Source organism: Cervus elaphus, chromosome 26 (assembly GCF_910594005.1).
Source record: "Cervus elaphus chromosome 26, mCerEla1.1, whole genome shotgun sequence".
Classification (NCBI taxonomy): domain Eukaryota; kingdom Metazoa; phylum Chordata; class Mammalia; order Artiodactyla; family Cervidae; genus Cervus; species Cervus elaphus.
In genome coordinates, this window is record NC_057840.1 from 22,287,041 (window position 1) to 22,302,871 (window position 15,831).

The 15,831-nt window shown below is 45.6% G+C and overlaps 1 protein-coding gene across 1 annotated transcript; it reads right to left on the minus strand.

Moving 5' to 3' along the window:
• Positions 1 to 1,662: 1,662 nt before the first annotated feature.
• On the minus strand, positions 1,663 to 2,481 carry OLIG3 (oligodendrocyte transcription factor 3). Its single transcript, XM_043887944.1, has one exon. The coding sequence runs from the start codon at positions 2,479 to 2,481 to the stop codon at positions 1,663 to 1,665; it is 819 nt and encodes a 272-aa protein (XP_043743879.1).
• Positions 2,482 to 15,831: the final 13,350 nt, after the last annotated feature.

Here is a 15,831-nt window from a genome sequence, read left to right on the forward strand (position 1 = left end):
CAGACAATTTAAAGTGGAAAGAAGTTAACTTACTGTTTCATTCTCATCTGTTGCCAACACAGCCAGTGCAGTCACAACTCTGCCTCTCATTTCTTGTCACTCTGGGTTTCCAGATCACTTGAAATAAAAAAATCTCAATTGCTGAGTTCATGAATGTCTGATTATTGCAGAGAAATAGGAGTTGAAATATCACAAGCCTACCAGTGTGGACGAGGCCCCCGTTTGAAGGACATTTAATTGTAATAATTAACACCAATATGTCTGACCTCTTTACCTTTAAATGATGAGGAAAAACAGCTTTGTGTTAGCCCACCCACCCAGATCTCTCCCCTACTTCTGGCTACACTTTACTGGGTCCACATGTTCCCTCCCCACTCCCCCCATCTTCAAAAATTTTAGGCAAAGGCAAAGCCAGGATTTAAAGTTTCTTTTTTATTTGAAATCTCATCCAGAAACACTGGTTATTAATAAATATATCATAGTTATCAAGAATATATAAAAAATAAAGACAGGTCTTGTCTTTGAAGCCCTAACAAAATATTTCAAGCAAATGTTCAGGAAAATAAAACCAGCACCCCTCCCGAAACCACAGTAAGTTTTCAAAGCTGAGGATGGAGAGAGCGGCCCCGCATGCAGAATAACTGAGCAAGGGGGGGTGGGGTGGGGGTGGGGCAAGCTAGTGGAGGGAGCCCAAGCTCTTGCAATCACCGGCCCATGAAACAGCCCAGGAAAGTTGGGAATGAAGTTTGAAGGCGGGTGGGGGTGGGGGAGAAGCGCCTGTGCGTGAGTTTGGGTCTTTGCACTCTGCCCCCTTGTTCATTTCCTACAACCACAGACAGATATATGGAGTACTTCGGAGAATTCACTAATAAATCCTTGTTACAAGGAAAATGGCACCATGGCCTGCACAACATGTTTAGAAGAGATTCATTTAGAAGCGTGCATGCATTCTTTCGACCTACACTGCATCTTAAGGAAAACCCACAGAAGAGTTTATCATGCCCTGGACCGGAGTTGAAATTCAAAACTTGGGTCTTGAGATACATTTTGTCTCTGAGATACATTTTTTTTTCTCCCTCTGTTCTTCTCTCTCTCCCTCTCTCTTTCTCTCTTATCTCTTTTCCCTCCTCTCTCTCCCCACATTGTCTCTAGAAAATCAACTGTCCAGCGGATAGACAGTCATAACTGCACCCATCAAAGGGAAATATTTACATTTGTTTCTCACAAAAGGGATGGTTGTCTTTTCCAAGGTAAGAACGCAGAGCCAGAGAGAGCCAACTCGAAAGTCCCTTCGCCAAGTGTTTAACTACACCGATCCTGTCTTTATACAGCAAATGCAGTCTTGACAAGAGCCTATGGCAGTGAGAAAAAGTGGCGCGCCATGGAAAAGAAGCATGCATGCAAGACACACGACGTCTGATTCAAGTCCCCCTTCGTTACGACCTAGAGATTGCAGTTTGGTCTTAGTTCTGTCCCTCCGGGGGTCAAGTAGGATCTGAGATCTCTCAGGCAGTGTGGGAGGCCACTAGGAGGTCCCACCGCCGCCCACCCTCCCATGGGCCACGCGCCCAGCTTCCCCTTCCTTCCGGGCCCGGCACCTCGACCCGACCCCTCCCGCCCGCCGCTCTCCCCTCAACCTCCGCAGCCGGGCCGGCCCGCTGCTCACTTGAGCAAGTCCTTGGACTCGGCAGACAGCCTGGCCATGTTGGCGGTGGACAGAGCGGACAGGTGCGGCGGCGGCGGCATCTGGCAGATGGTGCAGGCGCAGGGCAGGCCGGCCCAGTGCTGGAAGCCGCTGCCCAGCTGCAGCGCGGGAGGCGTGGACGGCGCCTTGAGCAGCGAGTGGGGAGGCCGGATGGTGCCGATGGCGGGCAGCGAGGCAGCGGACAGAGGCGACGAGGCGTTGCCAGAGGAGAGAGCGCCGCCCAGGATGGGATGCACCGGGTGCACGGCGTTGGCGGCGTGCGCTGGGTGGCCGGCCGAGTGGCCCACGGTCCCACAGTGGAAGGCCGAGTGGTGGCCCCCGTATATCTCACCAACCAACCTCTTCATCTCCTCCAAGGAGCTGGTGAGCATGAGGATGTAGTTTCTGGCCAGCAGGAGAGTGGCGATCTTGGAGAGTTTGCGCACCGAGGGCCCGTGCGCGTACGGCATGACCTCGCGCAGCCCGTCCATGGCTAGGTTCAGGTCGTGCATCCGCTTGCGCTCGCGTCCGTTGATCTTCAGTCTCAACTGCTGGAGGTCCTGCTCCGACAGCTGCTTCTTGATTTTGTACTTGCTGCTCTCGCCCGCGGCCTTGGCGCCGGCCCGCGAGAGGCTTTCCCCGGGCATCTTCTGCACCATGTCGCCCTGCGTGGACGAGACGGAGTTGAGGCGGCTCTCCTGGTGGTGGTGATGGCGGTGGTGATGGTCCCTCAGATACATCTCGTCCATGTCCGGAGATGAAGCTCTGCTGGAGACAGAGCTTGAATCAGAATTCATCTTATTATAAGGGATGCGGCCCTACCGTGGGGAAGCTTTAGGCGGGAAATTAGAGAAAATCTTGAATTAAAAAAAAACACAAACAAACAAACTGCAGAGCCCAGCAGCCCACTTCTCAGCGGCAAGACGTGAGAAGAAAAGCTGAGACACTGCCTTTCCCCGCCTTTCTCCCTCCCCACTCCCTTCTCTCTGGTTTGGCTGTTTCCTAGACAGCTCGTTGGTGAGTGCTTGAACTAACCTCACGCTGAAAAAGAGGGGCTTTTATAGAGCTGCGGCGGAGAAAAGAGACAAAAGGAACCCTCCTATCTATCCTGGGCTGGTTAGGATGACGCGCCATCATTCAGGGCGGTGCGCTTTGCTGTCCCATTTAGCAAGGATTCCTATTCATATTCATTGTGGGGCCGCCCTGGGACACCTCTGCTCGGAACTGCTAGGAGCCCCCAGGCACAAAACCCTCTGATTGACACACTCACCGCTCCAGCTCGCGCCTTCTGGATTAGAAAAAAAAAAAGAAAGAAAGAAAGAAAAGGAAACAACTTTCCTCCACCCCACTCCCCTTCCTAATTTCCCTAACCAAAGCACACCTCAAGGCACCGAAGGAAGGAAATGGAAGGGAGCCAGGTGGAGATTCCTCTGGGGTTGGAAAGAGGAATTGAAACATTCTCTCCTCTCTTTCACAGCTACTCCCAAGTTTTGGAAAACGTGGGCAAAAAGAAGCTTCAGTAGAACGGTTTCAATGACGGGGATGCGCAGGAAGGGCAGGTTCAACACGCCGGGGTCAAGGTGGGAGGGGCGGGATGCCTGCCAACGTGCACGGCCTGAAGGTCATTTTATTAGGTTTCTTTCCCTAATCACTGACATTGTGCTTATTTTGTTTATGGGGCCCTCCGGTGCGGTTGTAGTGGGATGTCCGTATCTGGTGACGGGGGTGTGCCCCCAGCGCTGCTGTGAGAATGGGTCTCTGGCTTTTTATATCTTTTCTTTCGTTTTGAAAAATAGATTACTGAAAGAATTTCAATGTTGCCAGATTCTGTAACTTCTTAGACCTGGAAACGAGGAAACAAACCTACCCTGGCGTTCCAATGAGACGAGAAGGAGACGAGAGGAAAAGTGGCCGGGGAGGAGGAGGAAGGGAGTTAAGGATTGCAAAGTTTCCCGAGAACACCGGGAGAGACTGTTTCTTCTCCGGCCACCCCCAACTCCCGGACCCCGGCGCCGGCTGAAGATGGCGGAGCGGTCCCCCTCCCGCAGCTCGGCCGGCGGGCCTTCCAGCGCTGTGCGCGCCCGGGCGGAGCGTCGGCGGCTCCGCTTTCCCCGGCCGGGGCCGCCCCACACCCGCGGTCCGGGAGAGCGGGAGCTCAGGGTCGAATAATAAACTACGACTGTGGGTATGTGTGTGTGCGTGTGTGGTTTGGCACCATGAGATCTGAAGAGCCTCTTGTGCGTCAGCGCGTGGGCCCTGCGGTCCCGCGCAAGTCCATGCTGGGGAATAAAGAGGGGGCCTGGAGTTTGGAGCCTTCGGTTCCAGGGGGGAGCTCGGCGCCGACCTTTCTTCCCCCTTGCTGAGTTTTTGTCAGTCGGAACTAGCTAAGCCGCGTGAGAGGCCGGAAGGCAGAAATCCCCGGAAGGGAAGCGGCCCCAGGGGCAGCCTCTAGAAAAACCTGGGCACCTCCACGCTCCGGCCTCGGAGGAACCGGAGAAAAATATTAGGCTGCGGCTGAGTGTCTGGGTGACAAGTGCAAAACTGAAACAATCCCGGAATCTCGAGCAGTCAGGGCCTCACACTGCGCCGCAGAGTCGCTGCAAGCCTCCAGGACTCGCGAGGTAAAAGAGGCTTCACTTTTCATTGACGCAAATGGAGCGGCCGACAGGAAAGGGATGCACGCCCAGGTCCCCGGGCTCGCGCGCTCCGTGAGGCTGTGCCTCGTCACCGTCACGCCGCGAAAGCAGGTCGGGTGGGGAGACGCGACGTGGGGACGGATCCTTTCTCGGCACCGATCATTGCTTCTCCGTAAAGAAAAAATAAAGGAAATGGCCAGCACCCCTCGTCAAGGCCAGGATCTTAGTGCCCTTGAAGATTGGGCAGAAGCCTCTCATTCTCCTGTCGCCTCCAAAGAAAGTTTCTTAAAATGAAAAATCCACTGATGTCCAAACGCACTCCTAATATCCAAGCAAAAGGAATGTTTCCTAATGCACCGGACTGGCCCATCTGAACTCAGATAACGGCATCCCCTGAGCTGCTTTTGAGCAACAGGGTTCCAGAACGCACACGTTCGGACAACGCCCCAGGTGATGGACGGAAGCTGGGGGAAGAGGCGTGGTCCAGACCACAGCCTTCAGAGGCTCTGCTGCTGATCAAGGTGTGTGGAGCCGGGAGCGCTAGACCCGAGCTGAAGCGGCTTCCTTGCCTTTGGGCCAGTACACAGGCCCGGCCCCCTGTCAAAACCACCTTCCTGACCTCTGTCCTTCCCAGGCCCCATGTGAGAATGCTCAGTTTTGACTTCAGTAAGTAGTAGCAAGGTCTAGTTTGAGCAGAAGGGTTGCAAATAAAGGAGTAGAAAAATCAGGCCGCTGAAAGGTATTTACCTTTTAAAAAATCCCTATTTTCTCAATGGACAATATGAAATAAAATGTAAAATCTCCCTCCTCCCCCCGCCCTGCCAATTAATAGAGAAGGTAAAGTTGCAGGGGGAGCGGGGAGGGAAAGAGTGTGTGATGGGGGTGGGGGTGGGGAGCAGTCCGCTCAATACAAACTAAAGAATTCACTTGCGGGGCTGAAGAGACTGGGGGCTGTGTTTTGGAAGTCTGAAACAGAAGCCTCTTCCCCCCGCTGCATCTTTCCACGGAGAGAGGGACATAGGCTGACAGCAGCCATGCCCAAGGGGGGCTGCACCGGGTGCAGAAGGGGCGCCGGGCCTCTGCCTGCACGGACCAGATCCACTCCATCCCCAAAAGGTTTTCGGCTCCAGTACGGAGGCAATGCTTGGAGTGTGTCCTGGCCTGAGGTCCTCGGGCACAGTCTGGGACGCGCCGGTCCTTTCCTCTCTAGTCGCCCTCTGCTTTCCCCAAGGGCCACTTTGTGTGAGCCTGGGATGGCTCAAGGCCCAAGGCCCCAACCAGGCAAACACTTTTAGCCTTCCAGGAGTCCCATCCTCTCCTGGGAGGCTTGTTCCCCATTCTTTGGCTCTTGGCAAAGAGGGAGAGTGACTACAGTTTTGCTCGCCATAAAATGGGTTGGTACCAGCCAGGGCCGAAACGGCAGAGGCGCGCACCAGGCAGCGGGGGCGCTGCTCCTGGGCGCCTGTCTCGCGGAGTCGCTTTGGACTCGGAGAACGCACTTCCACTCGACTCCCCCACCCCCGAGCTCAGCCCCTCGGGATAAGCCCGCAGCCCGAAAGGGAGCAGGCTGGAAATCCCACTCGGGCAAGCAGATGGATTGCTTTCCGAGGGTCTTCTCTGCCATCGCCCACCCCCCGGCCCGTGCTGGGAGGGGAGAGAGAGGAAGGCAGCTGGCGTTGGGCCGAGCCAGCGGCTGCCTAAAGGAACCTCAATCCGAGACGCGCCGTGACCTTGGCCCTGGCCGGGGGCCCATCCGGCAGGCCTGGAGCGGAGTGAGCGGGCGGGCGGCAGCGGGGCCGCGCTCTCCAGGCCACACCCCGCGCCCTGGCTGTCCGGGTGGGCGACGGCGGGGAGGCGGGGGTCGTGCTGCAGCAACAGGTGCGTCCCAAGGCCCGCGGGCTGCTCCCGGCCAGGCAGTCTCGGGTCTGGGAAGAGCCTGTGAGTTTCTCAGCCTCTGCACAACACTAGAAAAGTAGCAGGTCGGCGCGGGGACCCGAGAGGAAGAGCCGCCCTGCCTGGCCGGCGCGCCCCTGGCGCACAGCCTCAGCTCCGCAGCCCGGGACGGGACGCAGCCCCGGCTTCAGGGGACCGCGCCCTCCAGCGGCTTCGCTGCTCTTCCCGACCCCCTCCCATCTCCAGATCGCCGGGGGGCTGTGTCTTACCGGTGGCCCGGTGCGCGCAGCTCCGCAGTTCCAGCCGCCGAGTTCCTCGCCAGAAGCTGCCGCTCTGCCCGAGGCCGCGGCGATTTGGGCTCTGGAGCGATCGCCACCCCCCACACCCCCCAAGCCCTCCTAAGAGTCCAGCGACAAGTGTCACGCTGGCTGACCTGCCGGGCGGCCACTGTGAGGAGCCGGTCAGTCGACCGCGTCCGCGGGCTTCTCTCGCTCAAGCCTCAAACTTGACCGGCAGAAACTTTGGCCAAGACCGAACAGCAGGAGGCTGCCCTGTGGGCTTCACCTTTTAACCCAACCCCCCTTCGGAAACAAAAGGGATAAAAGGGAAACCCAAATATCTCTAAAGATGCTCCGTCACGGGCCACCGGAGGAATAGCCTAAAAACTAGTTGACCACGGAGGAACTTCTCAAAAAAGTAGTTTCTTTCTTTATCTGCTGAGTAAAACATTCACTTCGCAACAATAGCAACGGGGACCGGGTCATCCAGACTCTTGGGTTGATCAAAGAAGCCGGTATAAAAAAAAAAAAAGAAGAAGACATCAAGTTTTAAAAAATGAAATGTCAACATAAATCGCAGCCAAGCAAAAATTATCTCTTCTCCCAGCAGCGCATCCTGAATGATGGAATGTAGCGAGAGTGCTAAACCCCCCGTCCCCGAAGCCGGAGATGCCAAAATCGAAAACCCAACAATTAAATAGGTGCTAGAAGGACCCAAGGGGATGGATCTAGGCCGGTCGGCTAACGTGCTTTAGCTTTCTGGGTTTTCCCATATTTTACATAATATCTCCAACACGCATGATCTGTCCAGTATTTCTCCTCACCTTTTTAAAATTTGATTTTCATACAAGGAAAATAGCAGAAGTTGAAGGACACCAGAATTTTATGAAGAGATAGTAACTGCTTTTTTCGCAATGTTGGATGTGAGATAGGAGGGTGAGAGGAAATCCCAGAATAACATAAAATGATGAAGTGCTAATTATGTGGATATATAGACAAGTTAATCCACTGGCAGAAGTAGAAGTTTGATTTTAATGATGCATAAGCTACAAGGCTGGCCAGAACTTACAGTCTCATTATAATTATTTAAAGACTGACAAAAGTCAAAGGAGATATGAACTTCTGGGTTTCATTTATAGGATTTTGCTCAATTAGTGAGCATACTTAAGTACTTTTTTTTTCCTTTCTGGAAACATCTGCTCAATTGCCAAAACCTCTACTGAGTTTTCCTTCTAAAGAAAGCCAATAAATTGAAAACATTTTTCCTCAAGATTGGAACGTTTAGGTTGATTTAAATATCACTGGTGATCAATCACTTAAACTGATGAGTTTATATTAAAATTTGCATACATATACACACATTCTTGGCATGCATCCTGACATTTTGAATTTGTGGCCCCATTAATACCAATACTTTAACAAGCACTAAGTAGATGATTTCTTATTAGTATTTTATTGTTATTAATTTTCTTCTTTTATGATTTTAAAGTCACTGTCTACAATTTGATATCAATATAAAATAACATGGAATACTAAGTTCTGCTTTTTCTTTTGGAAGCTATTTTATCATCTTGGTATATTCAATTAGATAATTAAATGTATCACATATTGCTATATTCTTTGCTAAAATGCTTAAGGAATTTAGTTTTATTTTAAAGATAAATATTTCTTTTAGAGATAAATATCTTGGGTAGTATGTGTATTATTTTCATTTTGTATTCAATAAATTCAGGTTTATACATAAAGTATGTGAATATATACCACAAAGTGGTAAGAATGATAAGAACCTACCTATCAAGCAACAGAAAATTAAAGAGATGCTAACATTCATGTTGTCAGTTTATCACATTGCTTTTTATTGTGAGTACCTATACATGTGTGTTCCAAAACTTACATCTATATTTGCATAAAATATTAAAGATACTAAAATATTTATTTGAAGCCTTTGAGTTCTAAATAAAAAGGAATAGTTTAGTTTTCAGATGCTAATGGAGACAAAGGAAAACAGTACACCTTCTGAGAGGTAGAATTGCATTTGAAATGTTATATTTGCACACATTATTTTAAAAAAAATGATTAAAGAGTCTGCCACTTAATCTTGAAAAGTCAAAATGGCAGTTTTTGAAAATCAACATTTCCACAGATCAACTGATTTTATACATAATATGTGCTACAAACCAGGTGAATTCTGTTTCATCATTTCTAAAGACACATAGAAATGTGATATACACTCCTTTCTCACTAGACCATTGTTTTTTTCTATTTAGTAATATGTTTTATTTTGTTTGCATAACATCAACAGTTTGAGTATAAAGTTTATAAAGCCCAAATTGTCACCATTTACAATGTTGGCAGAATTTTCATTTTCATCTTTAATATTATGATATATAATAAAATTGAAGCAATTATCCAGACAACTGAAGTTTCAAGTACTGTTTTTCTTTTATCTTGGGAGTGGGATCTGAAAAGAGGAAGCAGGTTGGAAACTGGAAAAGTATTACTCAAAATTTGTAGATATTTAGTTATCCTATATTTCACTTGTAGACTAGTCTGAATCTCTTGCTTAAATGAAATGATATTCTCAGCTGTCAAGAACTGGTAGTAAAAAAGTCTTATATATTTGGAATATGTTATTTTTTACAACATAAAATGACAATGGAAGTTAACATTTAGAAAATAACATTACTCAAGACATTGGTGAAGGAAACGATAATTTTCTAAACCCTCATATTTTCTTAGTAATTTTGATTGTTTTTTATAATCCTTGATAATTATGAAATTACAGAATACTGGACTATTAATGTTCACAGAAATGAACGTTTCAATTGGATACCTTAGCACTTTGTTTTTTCTCCTTTTTATAATGGCAAGTATAATAAATATGGGTAGACTTTTAGGAAAAAAGAGAACTTTGTAAACAGGGGAAAGAAAAGAGAGGGGATAAAACACACTTGTATATGTCCTTTGTTCATAATACATAAACCTAACCTCACTCTTAAGTGCATTTTCAAGAGCTGTTTGCATGAAAGTGCTCCTCATGTATTTTATTAATTTAAACATTTTTGGAAAAGTTAACGTTAATTCTAATATTTTAATACAGAGCCCACTTGTAGCCATTTTCCAAAGACCCAGGAAGAGCAAGTTTTCTGTTTCTATGGCACTTTGCTCACCATTCATACATCCTGCAAATGTATGTATGTGTGTGTCTCAGTCAAATTGCTTGAGATAAGCTGTGAGGATGAAGACACTGAGGACTTCTTCGGAGGCGGTACTTACAAGTACCATCAAAACTACCGTAGAGATCGAATGGCATATGGAATACATTATCAGACTGCAGCCCTGCTAAAAATTAAGAGTTTTAAAAAATTAATGCTATAAACCTCCTAGCTGGACAAGGCTGCCAAACAAATTCTTGATTTTTTCCACTGGCAAAAAGAAACAAAAGCTTTTAACTTTATCAATTTTATACTGAAGGACAACTTTAATGTCCCAGTACTTGCTTATAATACAAGACATACCTCAATAAGAATACAAGACTAGAAATTCATTACTAGAAAAAGCCAGTTTTTATTTTGTTGAGTGAACTTATAAACTAATTTTTAAATTCTTTCCAGAGTCAAAATTATTTTTCTCCTTAAAAAACTCTTATATGTGATCTTTTTATGTCAAAAAAAGATCAAATGCAATTATGTGTAAAATTTTCAAGTATTATTGCTGGAATGGATCTATCTTTTTATCAAAGTTTTGTCCCCTGTGAAAATAAAGCAAGGGGTAATAGCTCTTTTGCTCCCATTAGAGTTAGTACTTGAAGTAATTGTATTAAATGGAAAATAATGTCTTTGGCAAAGTGATGCCAAGAACAGATCCCCAATAGAAAAATATTGCTGAAAGGCATGTGGCAGGAAAGATGTGGGTCCATCAAGAGCTTCTAACCAATTCACCTTAAGAATTTTAAGTAGCTATAGAAACTAAAAACTAAAATCTGAAGAGCATATGCAACCAGGGGTTTGAAAACCTTTTTAAAGACTGGACTAGAATAACTTCCCTGGTGGCTCAGATGATTAAGAAGCCACCTGCAATGCGGGAGACCTGGGTTTGATACCTGGGTTGGGAAGATGCCCTGGAGGAGGATCCACTCCAGTGTTCCTGCCTGAAGAAACCCCATGGACAGAGGTGCCTGGCAGGCTATAGTCACAAAGAGTCAGATACGACTGAGCGGCCAAGCACAGCGCAGCGCAGAATAACCACAGCAGAGTTCCTCTCTGTTTGTGAGGTCCGTCCCCTCTTATTTGACAAGGCCATCAGCGACAAAGGGCGCAAAACAAACATCAGCAAAGAATACACGTCAGCAAAGAATATTGTGTCGGTTTCCCTAATAAGCTATCTTCTGGCCAAAGCATCTAAATACCATAGAATCATGGGAAAGAGGAGTTCCTGGATAGGCGTAAAACATTTCTTTGGATAACTTTTATGTTGTAAACATAGAAACTCCACTTCCCCACTGATGACAGTGTTTTCCTAATGGTTAGGAAGACCAGAGGCAGATATTACACAAAAAAAGACTTTACAACCCATCACATTTCCTGGATAGGATTTGCTTTTTTCTAGAAGTACACACTTACTTTAGAACTTTCATTCTGTCACCTGTACAATGAAAATAATTGTGCAGATGACAAAATTAAAGAAGGCAAAATGGTTGTCTGAGGAGGACTTACAAATAGGTGAGGAAAGAAGAGAAGTGAAAGGCAAAGGAGAAGAGGAAAGATATATCCATCTGAACGCAGAGCTCCAGAGAACAGAAGGAGAGAGAAGAAAGCCTTCTTAAATGAACAATGCCAAGATACAGAGAAAAACAATAGAATGGGAAAGACTAGAGATCTCTAAGAAAACAGGAGCTATCAAGGGAACATTTCATGCAAGGATGGGCACAATAAAGGACAGAAATGCCAAGGACCTAATGGAAGAAGAAGAGATTAAGAAGAGGTCGCAAGAATACACAGAAAACCATACCAAAAAAGTTTAAATGACCAGGATAACCATGATGGTGTGGTCACTCACCTAGAGCCAGACACCCTGAAGTGTGAAATCAACTGGGCCTTAAGAAGCATTACTATGAACAAAGCTAGTGGAAGTGATGAAATTCCAGCTGAGCTATTTCAGATCCTAAAAGACAATGCTGTTAAAATGCTGCACTCATTATACCAGCAAATTTGGAAAACTCAATAGTGGCTGAGGAAAGGACTGGGAAAGGTCAGTTTTCATTCCAATCCCAAGGAAAGGCAATGCCAAAGACTATTCAAATTACTGTACAATTTCGCTCATCTCACATGCTAGCCAAGTGATGCTCCAAATCCCTCAAGCTAGGTTTCAAAAGGACATGAACTGAGAACTTCCAGATGTACAAGCTGGATTTAGAAAAGGCAGAGGAATAAGAGATCAAATTGCCAACATCTGTTGGATCACAGAAAAAGCAAGGAAATTCCAGAAAAACATCTACTTCTGCTTCATTGACTATACTAAGGCCTTTGACTGTGTGGATCACAACAAACTGTGGAAAATTCTTAAAGAGATGGGAATACCAGACCATGTTATCTGTCGCCTGAGAAACCTATATGCAAGTTAAGAAGCAATAATTATAACCAGACATGGAACAACGGTTCAAAATTGGGAAAGGACTACATCAAGGCTGTATATCGTCACCTGGCTTATTTAATTTATGTGCAGAGTACATCATGCGAAATGCCAGGCTGGATGAAGCACAGGCTGGAATCAAGATTGCCGGGAGAAATATCAACAACTTCAGATATGCAGATGATACCACTCTAGAGGCAGAAAGTGAAGAAGAACTTAAGAGCCTCTTGATGAGGGTGAAAGAGGATGGTGAAAAGCTGGCTTAAAACTCAACATTCATGGCAGGCTTTAGTCAGGGGATGTGTTAATTTCTCCCTTCAGCCATCTGCAGGTAGACAGGGTTCTGAACAAAGGCACTTTAGTTTATATTTATAGGCAAGCACAGGGCAAGAGTCCTCCAGCCAAGCCATTAAGTATGATCATAACAAAAGCAAGTCAAAGAAACCATTTCCAACATGGAGTCAGAATTGGCTTCCTCCCTGCAACAGTGTAACTATTAAAACATAGTGGTGTTGAGCAATATTTAGGGGGGGATAGCTTTTGTTCTATCTTGTACAGAAAACAGTAATAGCATCATTGAATATGTTTTTTTCAGAACCATATGTCTGTAACTTTAATACTTCCTTTTAAGACAAATATAAATTCAAAAGAGATTTTATTTAGAGAAACTGTTCTAATTAAAATTGTTTTCCTTCACACTAAGTTAATATTTAGATTCATAATTGTTGAAAGAAAAGAATTCACTGTAAAATAATGCCAACCTATATAATGCTGTAATAAATTATTTTGTACTTAAAAAAAAAAAAAAAAACTCAACATTCAAAAAACTACGATCATGGCATCTGGTCCGAACGCTTCATGGCAAATAGATGGAGAAAAAGTGGATTCAGTGACAGATTTTCTTTTCTTGGGCTCCAAAATCACTGAAGATGGTGACTACAGCCATGAAATTAAAAGACACTTGCTCCTTTGAAGAAAAGCTATGACCAACCTAGAGAGCATATTAAAAAGCAGAGATGTTACTTTGCCAACAAAGCTCTGTCTAGACAAAGCTATGGTTTTTCCAGTAGTCATGTATGGATGTGAGAGTTGGACTATAAAGAAAACTGAGCACAGAAGAATTGATGCTTTTGAACTGTGGTGTTGGAGAAGACTCTTGAGAGTCCCTTGGACTGCAAGGAGATCAAACAAGTGAATCCTGAAGGAAATCAGTCCTGAATATTCATTGGAAAGACTAATGCTGAAGCTGAAGCTCCAGTATTCTGGCCACCTGATACAAAGTACTGACTCATTGGAAAAGACCCTGATGCTGGGAAGGATTGAGGGCAAGAAGAGAAGGGGATGACAGAGGATGACATGGTTGGATGGCATCATGGATTCAATGGACATGAGTTTGAGCAAACTCCGGGAGATGGTGAAGGACAGGGAAGCCAGGCATGCTGCAGTTCATAGGGTTGCGAAGAGTCAGACACAACTCAGTGACTGAACAACATCAACTGAGATGAGAAAGACTGAGGAAGAAGATGTTTTAGATATGTTAAGTCTGTGATTCCTATCCAAATGAAAATGTTAAGTAGGCAGTTGTATAAACATTCCTGCCATTCAAGGAAAGAGATTAGGTAAAATCTCCAAGGGGTGTCAGTTCAGTTCAGCTGCTCAGTCATGTCCGACTGTTTGAAACCCCATGGGCTGCAGCACACCAGATTTTCCTGTCCATCACCAACTCCTGGGGCTTGCTCAAACTCATGTCCATGGGGTCGGTGATGCCATACAACCATCTCATCCTCAGTCATCCCCTTCTCCTCCTGCCGTCAATCTTTCCCAGTATCAGGGTCTTTTCCAATGAGTCAATTCTTCTCATCAGATGGCCTAAGTATTGGAGTATCAGCTTCAGCAGCAGTCCTTCCAATGAATATTCAGGACTGATTTCCTTTAGGATTCACTCATTTGATCTCCTTGCAGTCCAAGGGACTCTCAAGAGTCTTCTCCAACACCACAGTTCAAAAGCATCAATTCTTCTGTGCTCAGTTTTCTTTACTGTCCAACTCTCATATCCATGACTACTGGAAAAACCATAACTTTGACTGGACCGACCTTTGTCAGCAAAGTAATATTTCTGCTTTTTAATAGGCTGTTTAGGTTGGTTATAGCTTTTCTTCCAAGGAGCAAGAATCTTTTAATTCCATGGCTGCAGTCAACATCTGCAGTGATTTTGGAGCTTCAAAAAATAAAGTCTCTCTCTGTTTCCACTGTTTCCCTGTCTATTTGCTATTAAGTGATGGGACTGGATGCCATGATCTTAACTTTTTGAATCTTGAGTTTTAAGCCAGCTTTTTCACTCTCCTCTTTCACTTTCATCAAGAAGCTCTTTAGTTCTTCTTCATTTTCTGCTATAAGGGTGGTGTCATCTGCATTTCTGAGGTTATTGATATTTCTCCTGGAAATCTTGATTCCAGCTTAAGTTTCATCCAGTCCAGTGTTTCTCATGATGTACTCTGCATATAAGTTAAATAAGCAGCATGACAATATACAGCCTTGATATATTCCCTTCCTAATTTTGAACCAGTCTGTTGTTCCATGTCTGGTCTCACTGTTGCTTCTTGACCTGCATACAGATTTCTCAGGAGGCAGGTAAGCTGGTCTGGTATTCCTATCTCTTGAAGAATTTTTCACAGTTTCTTGTGATCCACACAATCAAAGGCTTTGGCATAGTCAATAAAGCAGGAGTAGATGTTTTTCTGGAACTCTCTTCCTTTTTTGATGCTCCAGCAAATGTTGGCAATTTGATCTCTGGTTCCTCTGCCTTTTCTAAATCCAACTTGAACATCTGGAAGTTCACAGTTCACATATTAATGAATCCTGGCTTGGAGAATTTTGAGCATTACTTTACTAGTGTGTGAGATGAGTGCAATTGTGCGGTAGTTTGAACATTCTTTGGCATTGCCTTTCTTTGGGATTGGAATTACAATTGACTTTTTCCAGTCCTGTGGCCACTGATGAGTTTTCCAAATTTGCTGGCATATTGAGTGCAGCACTTTAGCAGCAGCATCTTTTAGGATTTTAGTGCTTCTCCTTTGCCTTTAGACATGGGGTATCATTTTTTGATAGGATCCAACATTCTCCCATTGATGGTTGTTCCGCAGCGAGTTGCAGTTTTGGAGTTCTCACAGGAAAAGATGAGTGCTTGTCATTCTACTCTACCGTCCTGCTCCCAGCACACCCCAGGTGGTGTGGATTTAGATAAAGTTGAGAACATTCCAAGGACTGAGCTTTGGTGCATTTCCTGGAAAGAGGGAAGAAAAGGAGGAGGCAACAAAGGAAACTCAGAAGGAATAGCCACTATGGTAGCAGGAAAGTCCACACATGGTGATATCCTGGGAGCTAAGGATAAGACAAAGACCTCGATCTCATCTTGTGGATTTATCCAGATGCAGGTCATTGACAACCTAGACTAGAGTAGTGTTGATGGGATAGTGGGGGAAGAAGTCAGGATGGAGTCGGTTCCAGAAAAAATGGGAAAGGAAGAATTGAAGAATGTAACTAAAAAACTCTATCATACAGTTTTGTTGAAAAGAGAAGCAGAAAACTGATGCAGTTACTGGGACCATGTTTCCTTTTTAAGATGGGAGAAACCTCAGCATGCTTATACATTTCTGGGTGTGATCTAGCAATGAAAGTGTTAGAACCTTAGTCGTGTCCAACTGTTTGC

Bases quoted from the DNA above. Each gene is read 5' to 3' on its own strand.
- OLIG3 (XM_043887944.1), bottom strand. From the start codon at position 2,481: ATGAATTCTGATTCAAGCTCTGTCTCCAGCAGAGCTTCATCTCCGGAC.